General features: G+C 39.9%; 1 protein-coding gene across 2 annotated transcripts in view; it reads right to left on the reverse strand.

The window, feature by feature from the left end:
* The window catches only part of LOC129185646 (A disintegrin and metalloproteinase with thrombospondin motifs 16), a 64,252-nt gene that overhangs the window by 42,932 nt on the left and 6,102 nt on the right, over nucleotides 1-15,218 (reverse strand). The window contains exons 3-5 of one of the 2 annotated variants that reach the window (XM_054782973.1): nucleotides 12,680-13,038; nucleotides 4,839-5,259; nucleotides 1,898-2,100 (exon numbers count right to left, since the gene is read on the reverse strand). In XM_054782973.1, coding sequence (XP_054638948.1) covers nucleotides 1,898-2,100; nucleotides 4,839-5,259; nucleotides 12,680-13,038 — 983 coding nt within the window. Of the gene's footprint in view, nucleotides 1-1,897; nucleotides 2,101-4,834; nucleotides 5,260-12,679; nucleotides 13,039-15,218 lie in introns of those variants that run through there. The other variant, XM_054782974.1, reaches the window with a different exon arrangement.

Below are 15,218 nucleotides of genomic sequence, written 5' to 3' on the forward strand. Positions count from 1 at the left end.
GATTATTGTGCCTGTTGTGAGGTAATTCAAACATGCAATAAAAGCCTGTTGTTCCAGCTATCACGTCTGGTGACTGTGTGTCTCACTGAACATTACTGACACAGGCTGACTAGTATAAAATACTACATTTCATTAATGTCTTTGAATGCGCCTTTTGAATCCCTTATATTTTTATTTTAGTTCATTTAGCCATTTTTACACTTGAAAAGGCTTAATGTAGGAGTAAAATATGTAACATTTGCATATTTTTTGACCGATAACAGGTCGTATTCAACCACGAAAAATAATTATTTAGTGGCGAAGGACGACCGTATATGCCTCCTTTTCTAAAATGAATAATCAGCAAATTTGACACTTGAAACTACTGTTGCCCCTTAAGAGTGCAAGTATGTGGCCCTCATTTAGAGTCTTAATGGTCTCTTGATCTTGTGCTCTCGCTCACCTTGTCTTTCAATCAGGCTGAGTAAATACCACAGGTACCTGTCACTGTGTCTTTATCTCATCGGGAAACGCTCATTCCTTCCTTATGTTCCTAATGTTTGGGTTTTTTCCCGCACTGACACATGGATTGACTCAGAGCTGTGTTTTGTTACCGAATTGAAGTGAAAACTCTGAGGTCAAAGAGGCAATCAAAACCATTTACCTAAAGCTGAGATCTCCTGAAACACAAGACTGTCAAATTCCTAAACAGCTACAGTGAATCACATTTTTTTCACTCAGCCCGCCGCATTACGGGACTAATAAAGGTTTATCTTATGTATTCCATGTTTTAAAGCTGATTACGAAAATAAATGTACATGTAATCATGGTTGTGTCGGTCCTTACGATCATGATATGACTTTGCAATTGAGGGAATGGATTATCAAACATTGATTAGCTATTAGAGACCTATGGGAATTGGTGAGGTCAGGGTTGTCTGTCAAACTCCATCCTGCGTTTAGGTGACTGTGAGGCAGGCTGTGATTGCTCTAACTGGGTATGGATGTAGGAGCCATGTTTTCAAAATAGATGGATTATCTTTGGGTTTGTCAGTCAGTCATTAAGGAGCGAAATGAGCGTGATGGAATTTGCTTGCAGATCAGCTGAGAGTGACGAGGGGACACTTTGAGCTCTGCGGTCATGAGCTCACCCCGATATCAGTGTCATGTTTTTAGATGGGTTCTCTCTGATAAGTGAGAATGGCAGTCACTTAACCCCAAATTAGAGTCAGAGTACATAAGGTTGTCTCCTTGCCCCACACTTTAAAACAAACAAAAGTTAGCATGACTACATGTATCATTTTTTTTTAAATGTCAAAAAAAATCTAATTCCTTTGGAAATTGCGTATGGATGCTAAGAGACGCTTATGCCAAAGTGAAAATCCAAAGAAAAAAAGGAATCGCACCCCTTAATATAAGCATAAGAGTAATGATTTTAAAAAAGTAAATATTTGTGCCACCCAGTAGTATATGTTACACAACTAAAAAATTGGCAGATGACAGCCTGTCATCAGCGGGACGCTATCTCCAAGTAGCAGTGAGGACCATCTCTTGAAAGTCGCAACTGCTTGAGCACTGACAAGAAACATGCAACATTTTGACCTCTGACCCCAGCTACTCCATGTAAGTTGGATCTGACAACATTCAAAATCACTAAAACCTTTTGCACAGACAAAGCCAAATCCTTTCAACCAATTTGAAGAGTTGTCATAAGGTGACAATTAACTGATTTGACCTTTGAACTGGTATAAAATTTTATCCATGACTGTATATGTAACAAATGCTGACACCAAACAAAAACTCTATGAACTGAGTCAAATCCTCCAGGGGCCACAAAAACAACCTGGTAAACAAGATTTCAATTGAATCAATGCATTTCTGTCGGGACACAACAACTGTACAAGAAAGTTTCATCTCACCATATTGAGCACAGTTAGAACATAAGTGGTAATGTTCTCATGGCCATGGTTGTCCATCATCTTTCTGTCTACTACCACCAGAGTTTCCACATTGAGCTTTTGGTTACTTTGGTTCTTCATGAAAACTGCCCTCTTGTTCCTGGGAATGAACTTGTACTCATCTGGAAGTAGGAAGAGATCCTCCGTTGGAGGTTTGGGCATGTCTGGAAAAACATGTATAGACATTCATTAGCCAAGCAAGTGGAAGTTCCTTCAAAATTATTTAGTTTTAAAAAGGTTGTAAGAATAAGTAAACTTTGTCAAAGTATATAAATATACATATTATACATATACGTAATAAAAGATCCTTGTAAACATCTCTGTAGGTTTGGAGAAGGTGTCATATGCTTCATTTAGTTGACAACATTTCTGATTGATTAACTTTATAACTTTGTTGAATCTGGCAGCTTATAGTGATGTTTTACTCCCATTATATATGTGAGGTGGTACACATTATATGATTACAATGTGATAATGGACAATAAACGGGTGTGAAAAAAAGTGACATGTTGCTGTAAGAACAATACTCGAGAGAGACATCTGCTTCAAATTTAAATCTGAGAAAAAAACACAGTTTTATCTGTGTCCATCATCTCCTGATGAGCACAACTCCATCAATTATTTATACAAAACTGTATCCTCAAACAAATGCAGCTTAATCCGTAGTCTCCTTGTTTCTAGTTACTACAATTACCACCCAACGCTGTCTAGATTGAACGTTTGCTTATGTAGACAGTAGGCAGGTGAGCACCCTATGTGGCTTTGTGACTAAAACACAGCGCAGGTGTTCACTGATGTCACCCTGAGGGAATGAAAACATGCAGTGTGTTTTCACCAGGGACAGACAGCTGGAGTTCTGCAGGTTAATGGTGGTGGTACCCATTCAGACTTCTATGACACAGCCAATGTTAACTGATATTGAGGTCATTTCTCCAGTAAAAACATTAATCACTGTGTCATGTGAATTTTAACTAAATACATTTAGTTCCCATAACCCTCCACAGGTCATGTCAACCATAACATAAATGGAGATACTTGTATTTGGTAGAAACCTGTCACCACATGCAATGGTGGCGGTGATGGTTTTCCCAAGGATTGCATAGAGCAAAGAGGGTAACATTTTTTTTCTACAACTCAAAAGGGATTATTCATAGTCCGTTTACCCGTGTATCATTCTGCGGAATCAAGTGCCCAAACAAAGCCTCCACACCTTGGTAACTCAGTCGCTTATATAGAGTGGTTCTTTTAGAGTTGGGACACTATAGACAGATACCGGTAAGGGAATTCTTTAATCATCTTTACTATGCATGTGGATGTGATTTGGTTATTCATAGAACACATTCAGAACAATGAACAACTCAGTATCCGTCTCCTCTAAAGCGCTGTGCGACCTGCATGGATGAGGTGTTCAAGCACACTGGGTATTTCTGAGTGTTAGACGAATAAGCTTTCAGACAGTCTGTGCTTTTTTTTTTTTTTTTTGAGTATGACTTCAAAAAAGTGCCATAACTTTGATCATGAAGGTGAGAAACACTATTGAATTCAAGAAAGAACTCGTAGAAAAGGTAGCGTCTGTTGCAACAGGATTGGTTCCTAGGCAACACAGGTCTGAGCAGAGGGAACAATTTAATGGAGACATATTACAGAAAGTGACCCTGGCCAGTGTGTGTAATGATGATTGTACATGCTGCTGAAGTTAACAATGAAGTTGAAGTGAGCACGTATACAGCTCTAACCATCCACTCTTTACAGTTAAGTTTGGAATGGACTAAAGTGAATCAGCATCCGCGCAGCTGGAAGTCAGCTATGTGAACCACTATCATACAAATGGCACTAACTTAGAAAGATATTTCAGCAAATTGTACATATATTTGTCCTAAATTGAGCATTTTCATAAACATAAACAGGCTAAATTAACTAAAATACAATCAGAAGCCGTTAAGAAGACGCATTCATATTGTGAATGTAGTATTCTACCCTGGTCCCTAGGTAACCAGATGTGATTGCCAGAACAACAGACTTTTATTGCAGGTTTAAATTATCATTAACATAATTAGGGCTGGGTGATATAGCAATATTATCACTATATCGATATTTCTTTTAAGTACAATATCAAAAACAAACATATCATTCATGTAGATATTGATTGGATTTGATCTCTTAACACGGAGGTCTCAGTCATCACTGAGGTGGCCTCCTGCCCCGCCCCTCTTTGTGCATGAAGGAGGGGGTGCAGAGTAGTATCTCCGCTAAGTCTTCAACAAGCACAAAAGAAGCGACAAATTCTGTGGGTGAGGAACTGGTCAGAAAAGAAAAAGCAGTAGCTCAGTAATTTGGAGCTACAGTCATCCCGTGTTTATCGCAGTTAATTAGTTCCAGACCCGGCCATGATATGTGAATTTCTGTGAAGTAGGAGTCAATATTAATAAATTGAACACGAACTAATAATGTCACAAATTGTATCTAGAAGATCGTAAACAGGTTATACTCCATAACTATGAAAATATTCAATTTATAAAGACGCGATCCAACTTTGCGAAAATCCTCTGGAACCAATTAACCGAGGGATTACTGTAGACTTACTGTAGATTACTGTAGACCTTTAAAATTTGAACATTACCAAAGGTTGTACAATTTAGAAACATATCGCATAGTTAAAAATACTCTACACCTCTAAAGACAAAAACTCTAACCATCATCATACTTGACGTCAAATCTCACAAGACTATTACATCTCCTGAGACTAAAGGTCTCCACTGACAGTGCATGCCATGTTTCTGAAGCATGCTAATATTAACAAAATGCATATTTTAAATATTCTATGACAACAGTACCACTACTACAAAAAAAAATGTGGCCAAATCTTGTCACACAATAAAATGAAAAAAATTCCCTTACATACATTTCTTCCGTCTTCCGCAGAAGTGCTGCCTCTGCCTGTCCTTGTGCGTGTAGTCATCATCTTGCCAATGGCTGTTATGGTAATTGCTTCCGGCATGATGCTCCTGCTGGTCATCACGTTTGTCATGATTGCCGGGAGGTTCACTCTGCTGGTTTCTCTGCAGGTCTTCTTCATCTGCCTGCGAGTCGGTTTGGCTTTTGGTTGCTAAGCTCCTTTCTGACTTGTGAGGAGCCGAATCTGGGGATCTCTTCTGAAGCCCCCGAGGGTGATGGCCTCTGTCCCCTGCCTGGGTGTCCCTGTTACTCTTGTACAGGATGTGTGGCTGGTGGCTGGAAGGTGCCGTGAAGTTTTCTCCATGGGCAACCTGGCGGGATACTGGCCTCAGGAAGTAGTCTGCATCCTGAGTGCGGATCAAACCTGTCTGGAGGCAAGATGCAAAGTCCAGTTATTCTAAAAAGAGTGGCTCTTTAACCTGCAAGTGTACCTAATGATGTGGCTGGTGACCATGTACAGCAGGGGTATCCAAACTTTTCCACCCTTACAGAAAAATGGAAGGATGTGGTGGGGGGCATGCTAAAATAAACCCATATGCTAAGCTATAGTATCTGAACAAAACATTGACATCTTACTTTTGTGTTATAGGAGACAAAGCAAATTAGTATAACATCTTAAATAGCAATATCCATCTATTTTCTATGCTGCTTATCCTCACTGGGGTTGTGGGTATGCTGCAGCCTATCCCAGCTGACTTCAGGCGAGAGGCAGGGTACACCCTGGACTGGTCGCCAGTCAATGGCAGGGCACATATAGACAAACAACCATTCACACTCACATTCATACCTATGGACAATTTAGAGTCGCCAATTAACCTAACATGCATGTTTTTGGAATGTGGGAGGAAACCGGAGTACCCGGAGAAAGAGATGCCCAACGTAGATTCGAACCCAGATCTTCCCGATCTCCTGACTGTGTGGCCAACATGCTAACCACTAGGCTACTGTACGGCCTATATAGTAATATATCTCATTAATTAGCCATTTTTTTAATATGCTGTGTAGCGACATGCATATCACCATCTTAATTACAGTTTTATATTTGCTTGATTTTATGAGGTTTGGAGCACAAGCGTCCAACATCTCCAACCAGACATGGAAAGTAGCCTAAAGGGCAGCTGTCACATATTCCACACAAACATCCCAACCTTCTCCAGCTATTCCTCTAACCTCCCTATCTGTCTCTGGCGGCAATTAGTCAAGATTCAACTTGGCGCGCCTCAATTACTGGCTATGTTTCTTCATGTTCAACATCTGTTTTGCTGCTCAGGGTTAGACCTTATCTGAAAATCTAAATAAAGTTGTCAGATAAAAAGAGAGTGATGTGAGGATGGATAGTATATATCCTTATAATATGTTCCCAGTCCATGGGACTTTGCTGCTTCAAATAACCTCACACAAAAAATGCAGACAGAGCTCACACTGTGCTTAAAAAAAGACCTTAGTATTTTATGAGTGCTGGTAGTATATTGTTTTTTATTTTGGGATATTTTGTATATAATATTATTTGAATTCCATCTGCCACTGAAGTCACTGCAATAGGTAGTGTTTCCTCAAACATACTGTTTACTTGGATGCTAGCTAATTTTAATAACATTTATCTGTGGGTGAAGTATGAATTGCTTTTCAAAAGAGTAACAGCTTTTCATAGTAGCAGCTGGCCTACAGTGTACAATATATAACCAGTGGACATGTCTGGGTTTGCAGTTCAGCAGAAACCTTAGCATGCGTAGTATGCATGTTACTATGTGTGGATACATACAAGTGTTTGTAGATGTCATCAGTCAGTCATGCCAGGGCATAGCTATATCTGGATCCTGACTTCTCTCATTTAATGAACATCGACTCTCAGCGTCTGGCTGTGAGTGTGTAAAAATAATAGGCTCAAAATACAAGCCGACACAGTTGTGTAGGCTGCAGCTGATAACATATAACACAGGATACAGTCATTGGTACACACTGTATTTATGTGTTATTAGTCTCAAAAGTAGCATTGCTTATTTTTTCATGAAGGTTGTAAAGGAAGTGGTCAAATATGATTCACAGAATATACTATGCATAAAAAAAACAAAACTAGGTGCATCAACAATGCATACATGTATCTCAAGAGTAAGGACCTTACAAATGAAGCCCACACTTTGACAATTACTGGTTTACGGGGTTTTCATGTCAGATAATGATGATCATTTGTCAGACAAAGAAACGTATTTACAGCCAGAAACATGCTTTTTCCCGATGATTACAATCTTTTACTCAGTTTAAAAAGACAAAAAAGACAAAAATAGTTGTTATAGCATCAATCGTGTGAGACTGGTAACGTTCACATTTGCACCAAATGCAATTTTAATCCAGATTCAGTGGAAAGGAACATTTGCTCACAGTTCACTGACACCAGTGGTCACGTTTTCTTGTCTGAGAAAGGCCTTTTTCTGTTCTAGTATGACTGTGTGCCAGTGCACAAAGCAAGGTCTATAAAGACATGCGGCTGAGTGGAGAGCCCTGACCTCATCCACAGTAAATACCGTTGGGATGAACTAGAACTAGGCCCTCTTATCCAACATCAGTGACCTTTGATCTCCACAAATGCTCTTCTGGGTGAATGGGCTAAACTTCCCTGAAACATTTCAAAACCCCACATGAGTGGAAGCTGTTATTGTTGCTGCAGGGACGGGAGCCATTTGATAAAAGGACTTCTACGGTCTGTGCAAATGCTGACATATTCATATTCATTTGACCATATCTATATATCTATTTACTGCAAAGACAAACAAAGGGCAGAATGACTTACTGTGTGGTTAATTAGAGCAGAACATTGCCAGCAAATATGTCAAAGGTTTTACCCAAACACAGCATTTTTTTCACCGTTGTTTACATCTGACGATGACCCACAAATCTTCAGAGCAGCATGCAGATATTTATGCAGCTAACAGAACATCTACTCCATCAACACCACATGCACGTACAGTAATCCCCCATTTATCGTGGTTAATTGGTTCCAGATGTGATAAGTGATAAGTGAATTTTCGCTAAGTAGGATTCCTTATTTATAAATTGAATATTTTTGTGGTTGGAGCATACAAAACCTGTTTATGACCTTCTAAATGCGGTTCTCAACATTATTGGAGTCTTCTAGACATTAACTAACCCCCATAGTCTCCTTTACACTCATATTACTCAATATAGTAGACATAATAAGAGTAAATAAGCCATTTAAGACATAAATAAGACTAATTCTCATGGGTGGCGCTATAAAGGAAGTGAGTTCAGGGGTTCAGAGTTGAGTTTTACCTTGCCGTTGGTTACTGCAATTAGGGATTATTGTGCCTGATGTGAGATAATTTAAACTCACGCTAAAAGCCTGTTGTTGCAGCGATCAAGTCTGGTGCTTCTGTGTCTCACCGTACATTATAGTAACATTATTGACACCTAGTAACCAGGTTACCAGGTTATGCATACTGTATCTTTTGACTAATAATAGGCCATATTCAACCACAAAACAGCTTGGTTTATTAATAATTTTATTTATTATTTATTTATTAATTTTATTTTTGAAAAAACGTGATACAGTGAAGCCGGAAAAATTCAAACTGCTCAGTGGCAAGGGACAACTGTACTGTATTACATTCTATAACTAACTATTCTATAAACTTGACCATATGCCTTTCATCACAGATGCTGTTTTTGTTTGCACAGTTCCGTCATGATGAACTGCCATTGATCCTTTTATGCTGTATTCACTGTACAGTATATAGTTCGGGATTCCTTTGTAAACAACCACCAAAAATTGGTGAGTCTATCACCCTCAGCAAACAACTGCAAATAGAAAGGTCCAATTCAATTTTTTTCAAGCCAAAGACAAGAGTTATGATGTCTTCCTCTGTTCAGACTGTATGTTTTAGCACTGTCTTTCGCAAAACAACATGCACCCGCTCCTTCACCAAGCCAAGTCCCTATGTTAAGAGATTAGGTCACTCCGTTGCCTTTCCTAGCGAAGTCATCAGATTACACGCTGCACTCTACTAGGTGCAAATAGCAGTCATAAAATGCTGAAACACTACTTGGGAGGGCACAAACAGCTGGACTCTATGGAGTCAGGCACATCCAGACAAGCAGCAACAGGAAGGGGGTGGGAGGTTTGCTTAAAAACGGAACTAAGTAAGGAAGTATTCAGTGCATTAAAAAGTGCACCTGACCATGTGTGTAGTCATTTTTCTTCTAGGCATTTACATCAAAAACATGTTGAATTATTGACTTGGTAGTGAAAGTACTACAGTTGTTTCAGCATAATTTATGCAGCGCTGTCCTGCAATACAAATGCCCTCCAATGTTAGTCATGTTAACAATGTTAAATTTAAGCATTCATTGCATCCACAGGGCTCAGTGAGACCACAGAATTCTTGCTGATGTCAGTGCAATACGTCATATGTTGGCTTACCCTAGAAAACACATTAGACCACATGGAGACCCATCAACAAATGTGTCCAACTGACTTTAATAACATTTGATTGATCTTGCATGTTTTGCAAAGTGACTGTAGCAACCGGTCCTCTGCTTTTCAAAGCTGCATCACTCACATCATGAGGCTCATTATGAATATTCCTGGAAATCCCAGACGTTGGATGAGTACGTACCGATCTGTCATTACGACCAATATGAGCCCTGCAGCAAGAAACATAACCATCATTTTACAAGAGGAAAGCACACGACCTCCAAGTGATTTGTGGAAGACACCTAGGATTTTCTCTTGTCACAAAATAGTGTTGATCCACAGGAAAGAAAAAAAACAGACTTGTAAATTTGAGATTTTTACATAAAATTTGAGGCAAATACATAGGGTGGCTCTCATAACAACCATTTAGAATCTTCTTTAGAATCCGAAGTGATTTTTCAACTAGACCCACAGCAATGCATGAACTAGGCGGTACAGAGTGAAATGAAGGCCACCACGTGGGGATCATTTGCTCACATCATACTCATCATACAAAGACACACTATGTTATGGTTGTGCATTCCAACCTGTGAAAATGGGATAAAAAAGATATCATCCTGTCTCTTACTCCTCTTTGCCCAATTCAAATATTACGGTCTAAACCACTGACTTCTGACTATGATGGACAGAGTCATAGGCCTCTTTTATTCTAACCATTCTTCTCTTTTAAGTGTGAAAACCTTTGTGGTTGAAGTCCTTACTTTCAAAAAAGCTGAAATAAACTGTCTGTGGACACCCAGCAGAGCACAGTTGCAAAGACAATGCATACATGGCTTTACAACACAATAGTCCTTTAAAAAGAGTTTTCTGCACTAAAACTGCCCCTCGGAAGTAACAATGACCAATAGGGCCTCCTACTTCTCCCTCCATCAGACATCCAGTGAAAACGTTAGTCAGACTGTGCAGTGTTTTCAGTTTCAATCTAATGCAACATTCTTTGTACAACCTAAATTTGTACCATATTATGGTAAACCAGTTTACATAGTTAATTACAGAAAAGGAATACCTGAATGGTCTCACCTGGCATTTGAAAGTCACATACTTCCACATACACCAATATTGATTTTGGTCCATCTGGTCAATATTTACCAAACCAAAGTTCAAGGTCTTCTTTTTGTTCTCTGGTGAACATTTTTTTTTACTAGATAAAGAAAACATTTCCAAAAAGACGGTGGTATCACTATGAAAGTAAACTGTGTACAGGGCTGGTGGTAGTACAGTAATCCCTCATTTATTGAGGTTAATTGGTTCCAGACTCCACTGTGATAAGTGAATTTCGGTCAAGTAGGATTCCTTATTTGTAAATGGAATGTTTTCGTAGTTAGACCATAGAAAACCTGTTTTCTAAATATATATTTTTTAACATTATGAGAGCCCTCTACAGATGAAATAGCACCCTTATAGTCACTTTTACACTCATATTACTTAATATAGTAGACATCATAAGAATAAATAAGCCATTTAAGACCCATGCTTGTGTCAGGAGGCTAGGACAGGAAGTGACGGCGGGGGTTCAGAGTTGACTTTTAGCTTGGCGTGGGTTACTGAAGCAACAGCAGCCCGTTTTTGTATTAGGAGTTTTTATTAGGGATTATTGTGCGTATTGTTCCGGCAATCAAGTCTGGCGCTTCTGTGTCTCACCGAACATTACTGACACCTAGTGACCAGTGTAGAATACTACATATCATTAGCAGCCTCTTTGAATGTGTCTTCTGAATATGTACACGTTCCCATAAATGAATTAAAAACTTAATATTGGTCCGTAACCACGGGATTCACTCGAGAATTAGTTACAGTGTGCACAGCAGAAGAATACGCGCTCAATATGTGCTCAATATTGGCCGCACGTGCGACCATTATTAAGGATAAAGATCTTTTAACATTTTAACGTCTACCTGGAAGTGTAAGGAGGATGAGGAAGTGGTCGATCAACAAACCACTGCAAAAAGAAAACTGCTACTACTGTCGACCGAAGTCGACTCATTTCACGACTCATTTTATGTTCTTAATGTGTTCCCTGTACAGTGTGAGTGACTGAGGAGTCAATTTAGGTATAAGATGAGACTAAATATCGATTTCCATCTCAGTCTAGGAAAGGAACTACGTAACCCGAGGACCACCTGTATTGAATTTACAGCATCTGCCTTTTGACGGGCTCTTTTAGTGTCTTTTTCAATGCAGACACACACAAAGCATCCCTGGAGTGCCATTCTCTGCGGTTATAGAGGGTAATTCTCAGACATGGCAGTGGTTTTTCCGACTGATAATCCCAAACTACCAAAGGCCAGCATGGAATCTATTGAAATAAAGTCAATAAAAAAACAACAAAATGGAAATGAATGGAAATGTGGTCAGACTGGTTCAAACTGTCTGGAAATAATTGGAATGACATGTCTTCTGCTTTGTACTTCAGCTTGAACTTGAAAAAATAACATTGTGGAATTGATCTGCCTACTGTGAATGTCACTTCAATGCTGAGCGGATTACACTTGTATTAATGTAGTCCTTTGTTCCCTTGAATGCTAAGAGGACTAGCATTGCAACTTGTGGTCTTATGGTGGAGCTGCTTCACTTAAGCTCAATTATTGTCATTCCCTCATTATTTTTATGCAGCAAACAGGACCACCAAGAAAAGAACTGAAACTCTGCCAAGTGTCTCCACAGAACAAAACAAGGGTAGAGAGGCTAGGATTTGTCTCAGCAGCAATAAGCCTACAAATGCATCAGCTGAACACACACACACACACACACACACACACACACACACACACCTTTATCCAAAATCAACCCACATTTCAATGCAGTAAATGCACAGGTTTTCAATCTCTTGCTATTTAACTAAAGCTTCAGGATATATTTATCTACTCAAGACTAAACCCACTTTCCTTCATACTGTGTCCTCCCTAATCCCACATCAGCTCAGCAGCTGATTTGTAATTTACTCGTCAATATCTCCAAGGATCATATGTTTTGTGTCTTGTTTCTGTGGGAATCCAGAGATTGTATAAGTGCGTTGAAACTGAAAGGATCACAGGCCTTTTTTTTCTCTCTCATTGGCTTCAACACAGCAGGGCATCTAATGCTATGTTTACACTATCACTGGTCCCAGGATGAGACAAATTGAACAAATATGGCTCAGTTATGAATCACTTGGTACATCAGTTTAAATGCTTTGCATGCTTTTAAATGTACTGACTGGAGTTTTGGAGAAAACATTCACACACAGAGACCTGACTCATCGACTCCCGCGACTCATTCAAACCCTCCTGCAATCTGACCCCGGGCACGTTCAGACTCACCATCCCCGTGCATGTAGACAGCGCCACAGACGAATTGACCCTCAACCTCAGTGACCCCTGGTAAAAGCAGAGGTCATCCTGGTGGTAAGCCCTCAGGCTCTTGGTGCCGTTGTTTCCCAGGACCTGTATGGTGAAGCCAGGTGCAATCAAGCTCTCCGAGGTCTCCTTCAGCTCCATGTGGAAGTCCTGCCCCAAGCCGCTCACACGGAAGTAAGTCATTTCACTGCCGCCATCAGCGTTTGACGAGGATGCATCTGGAGACAATGACCTGCGTCGTCGTTTGCGCTGGTGGTGGGTAATCTCGTGGGAGACGTACACACCTTGGTGGTCGACCTCGTACGGAGATACAAGCTCATATTCTGGTCAGGATGAGAGCATAGAATAATAATTTCAGACATGTTTAGACACTTGCATGTTTTGAATGTGTCATTTATTGTGGAGTCAAGAACAACAAACAATATTATATTTTGGATGTTATATTGTTTAAGAAGAATACCTATTAAAAGGTACCTCGAACTGCCTTGAGGGCGGCAACACTCGAACGTTACATGGTACATTATATCCCGCCTCCTCCTTCTTTGAGTATGCAGGACACGCACATGTACTAGTTATGTTTAATGTCAGCTAATGATAGCAATTTGGCAAAGTTTAGCGACTAACATTAGTTAACGTTACCATGACTGCAAATTGTTGATTGCCTCTGAGACCAACAGCCATAGACCATTTTGTTCGAGCCAAACGAAAACCTTTTTTATGCAGTTTAACTCATACTTGTGAAAAATATTGACTTTTTTTTTCCACAATCTGTTCTTTTAAAACACTCTTGGTAACATACGCTAGCCGGTGGTGGTTTGTTCAAAAAATCCATTTTTACCAACTCCCATACAGTCCGTTTAATTTCAAAAGAGAAACAGAATTTGAGATTGGTTATGCTAACATTTGGCCCAGGTGCCAAAATACTTAAAGGATACATTAACAACGGTTATCTGCTCTGTAATGACCCGATGTGCTTGACTGGCTCAGATAGTCAAGGTCCAGCGATCAGAGTCTTTCCTTTGTGTTTGGAATATTTGTGAGTTGGCGGCTTCGTCCACTTTATTGGGGTTCGGGTGGTTGTTTGATGCATTTTTAATGGCTTTCTTTCATATGTAGTGTTTTTCGCCTCATTACAGCCATTTACAGCCCCATATACATTAATGTTTTTGAACAACTTCCACATAATTCCAACTCATGGGGACAATGGTACAAGTCTGAAAAGGACGCTCACGGAAAAGCTCCGTCCACTATTACCGGAGTTTTAAACTTTTGCGACCTTGGTGAATACAGTTCGTGATCACAACTTGTGATTACAACTCTGCAAGTGAGTGCTGAGACTTCTGCCTCAACTTGGACCCGCGAGTGGACTAAACTCACCAAAAGAGACAATCAGGTGGAGCCGACAGCCGTTACAAGCAAGCTATCATGCTAGCCGCGGTTTGAAGCCTGATTTCAATAACAGGATAACATTTGGAGTTTTCCTGTGCAGCTTTTTCGGCCCACGAGGACTGGTGGGACTTTGGTGAGATACTGGTGAGAGATAAACTCGCCGTTATAACGAAGATTATTCACCGAAGGCATTGCACCACAAGTCAACGGCTAACTGACGGCGTTACCTAGCAACAGTAACAATGTCAAAGGCTCGAGGGAGAAGAAGCGCAACAAGCGGTGGCTCTAGTAGTTCTGGTCGAAGTACTCCAGATTCAGTCATATATACGGATGTCGAACAGATTCCTGAGACAACTGGAGGTGCTCACCTATTACCACAACCGCCGCCGAGACCTTACAAGGATGACACAGTTAACCAGTTGACACACCTGAGTGGAAATACAGACAAAGCAACAGCGACAGCCTTGCAGAAGGTTAAACACCGCGCAAACAAGCAAGAAAGAAGTTCAATGGAAAAGAGTGAGTATACTATGGCGAAAACCATGGAGGATTATGGAAAACAGATGCAGCAACTTGTGGAGAATTCCAACTCCCTGCATCAACTAATTTACAGTTTGATAGAGACTACCAACGCCATACAAAGAGAAATGCAAGGTCTGAGAGTGGAGGAGAATATACATCTGGGAGTCTACACAATACGTGTGGAGTACCACAGGGGTCCATACTGGGACCAAAACTGTTTAACTTGTACATTAACGACATTTGCAAAGTAACTAACAACTTAAAATTGGTCTTATTCGCCGATGATACCACTGCTTTCTGTTCTGGTGAAAGCACACAAGAACTCATTAAAAAGGTCAAGGATGAAATGGTCATATTAAAGTCATGGTTTGACAAGAATAGATTATCTCTGAATTTAAGTAAAACTAAAATAATGCTATTTGGTAATAGTAGAAAGGACACGTACGACCAAATACAAATTAATGGAACGGATATTGAAAAAGTGGAAGAATATAAATTCCTTGGGGTTATAATAGATGAAAAAATGAGTTGGAAATCTCATATTAAATATATACAACAAAAGGTGGCGAGAAATATCTCTATATTGAATAAA

Source organism: Dunckerocampus dactyliophorus, chromosome 7, assembly GCF_027744805.1.
Source record: "Dunckerocampus dactyliophorus isolate RoL2022-P2 chromosome 7, RoL_Ddac_1.1, whole genome shotgun sequence".
Lineage (NCBI taxonomy): Eukaryota > Metazoa > Chordata > Actinopteri > Syngnathiformes > Syngnathidae > Dunckerocampus > Dunckerocampus dactyliophorus.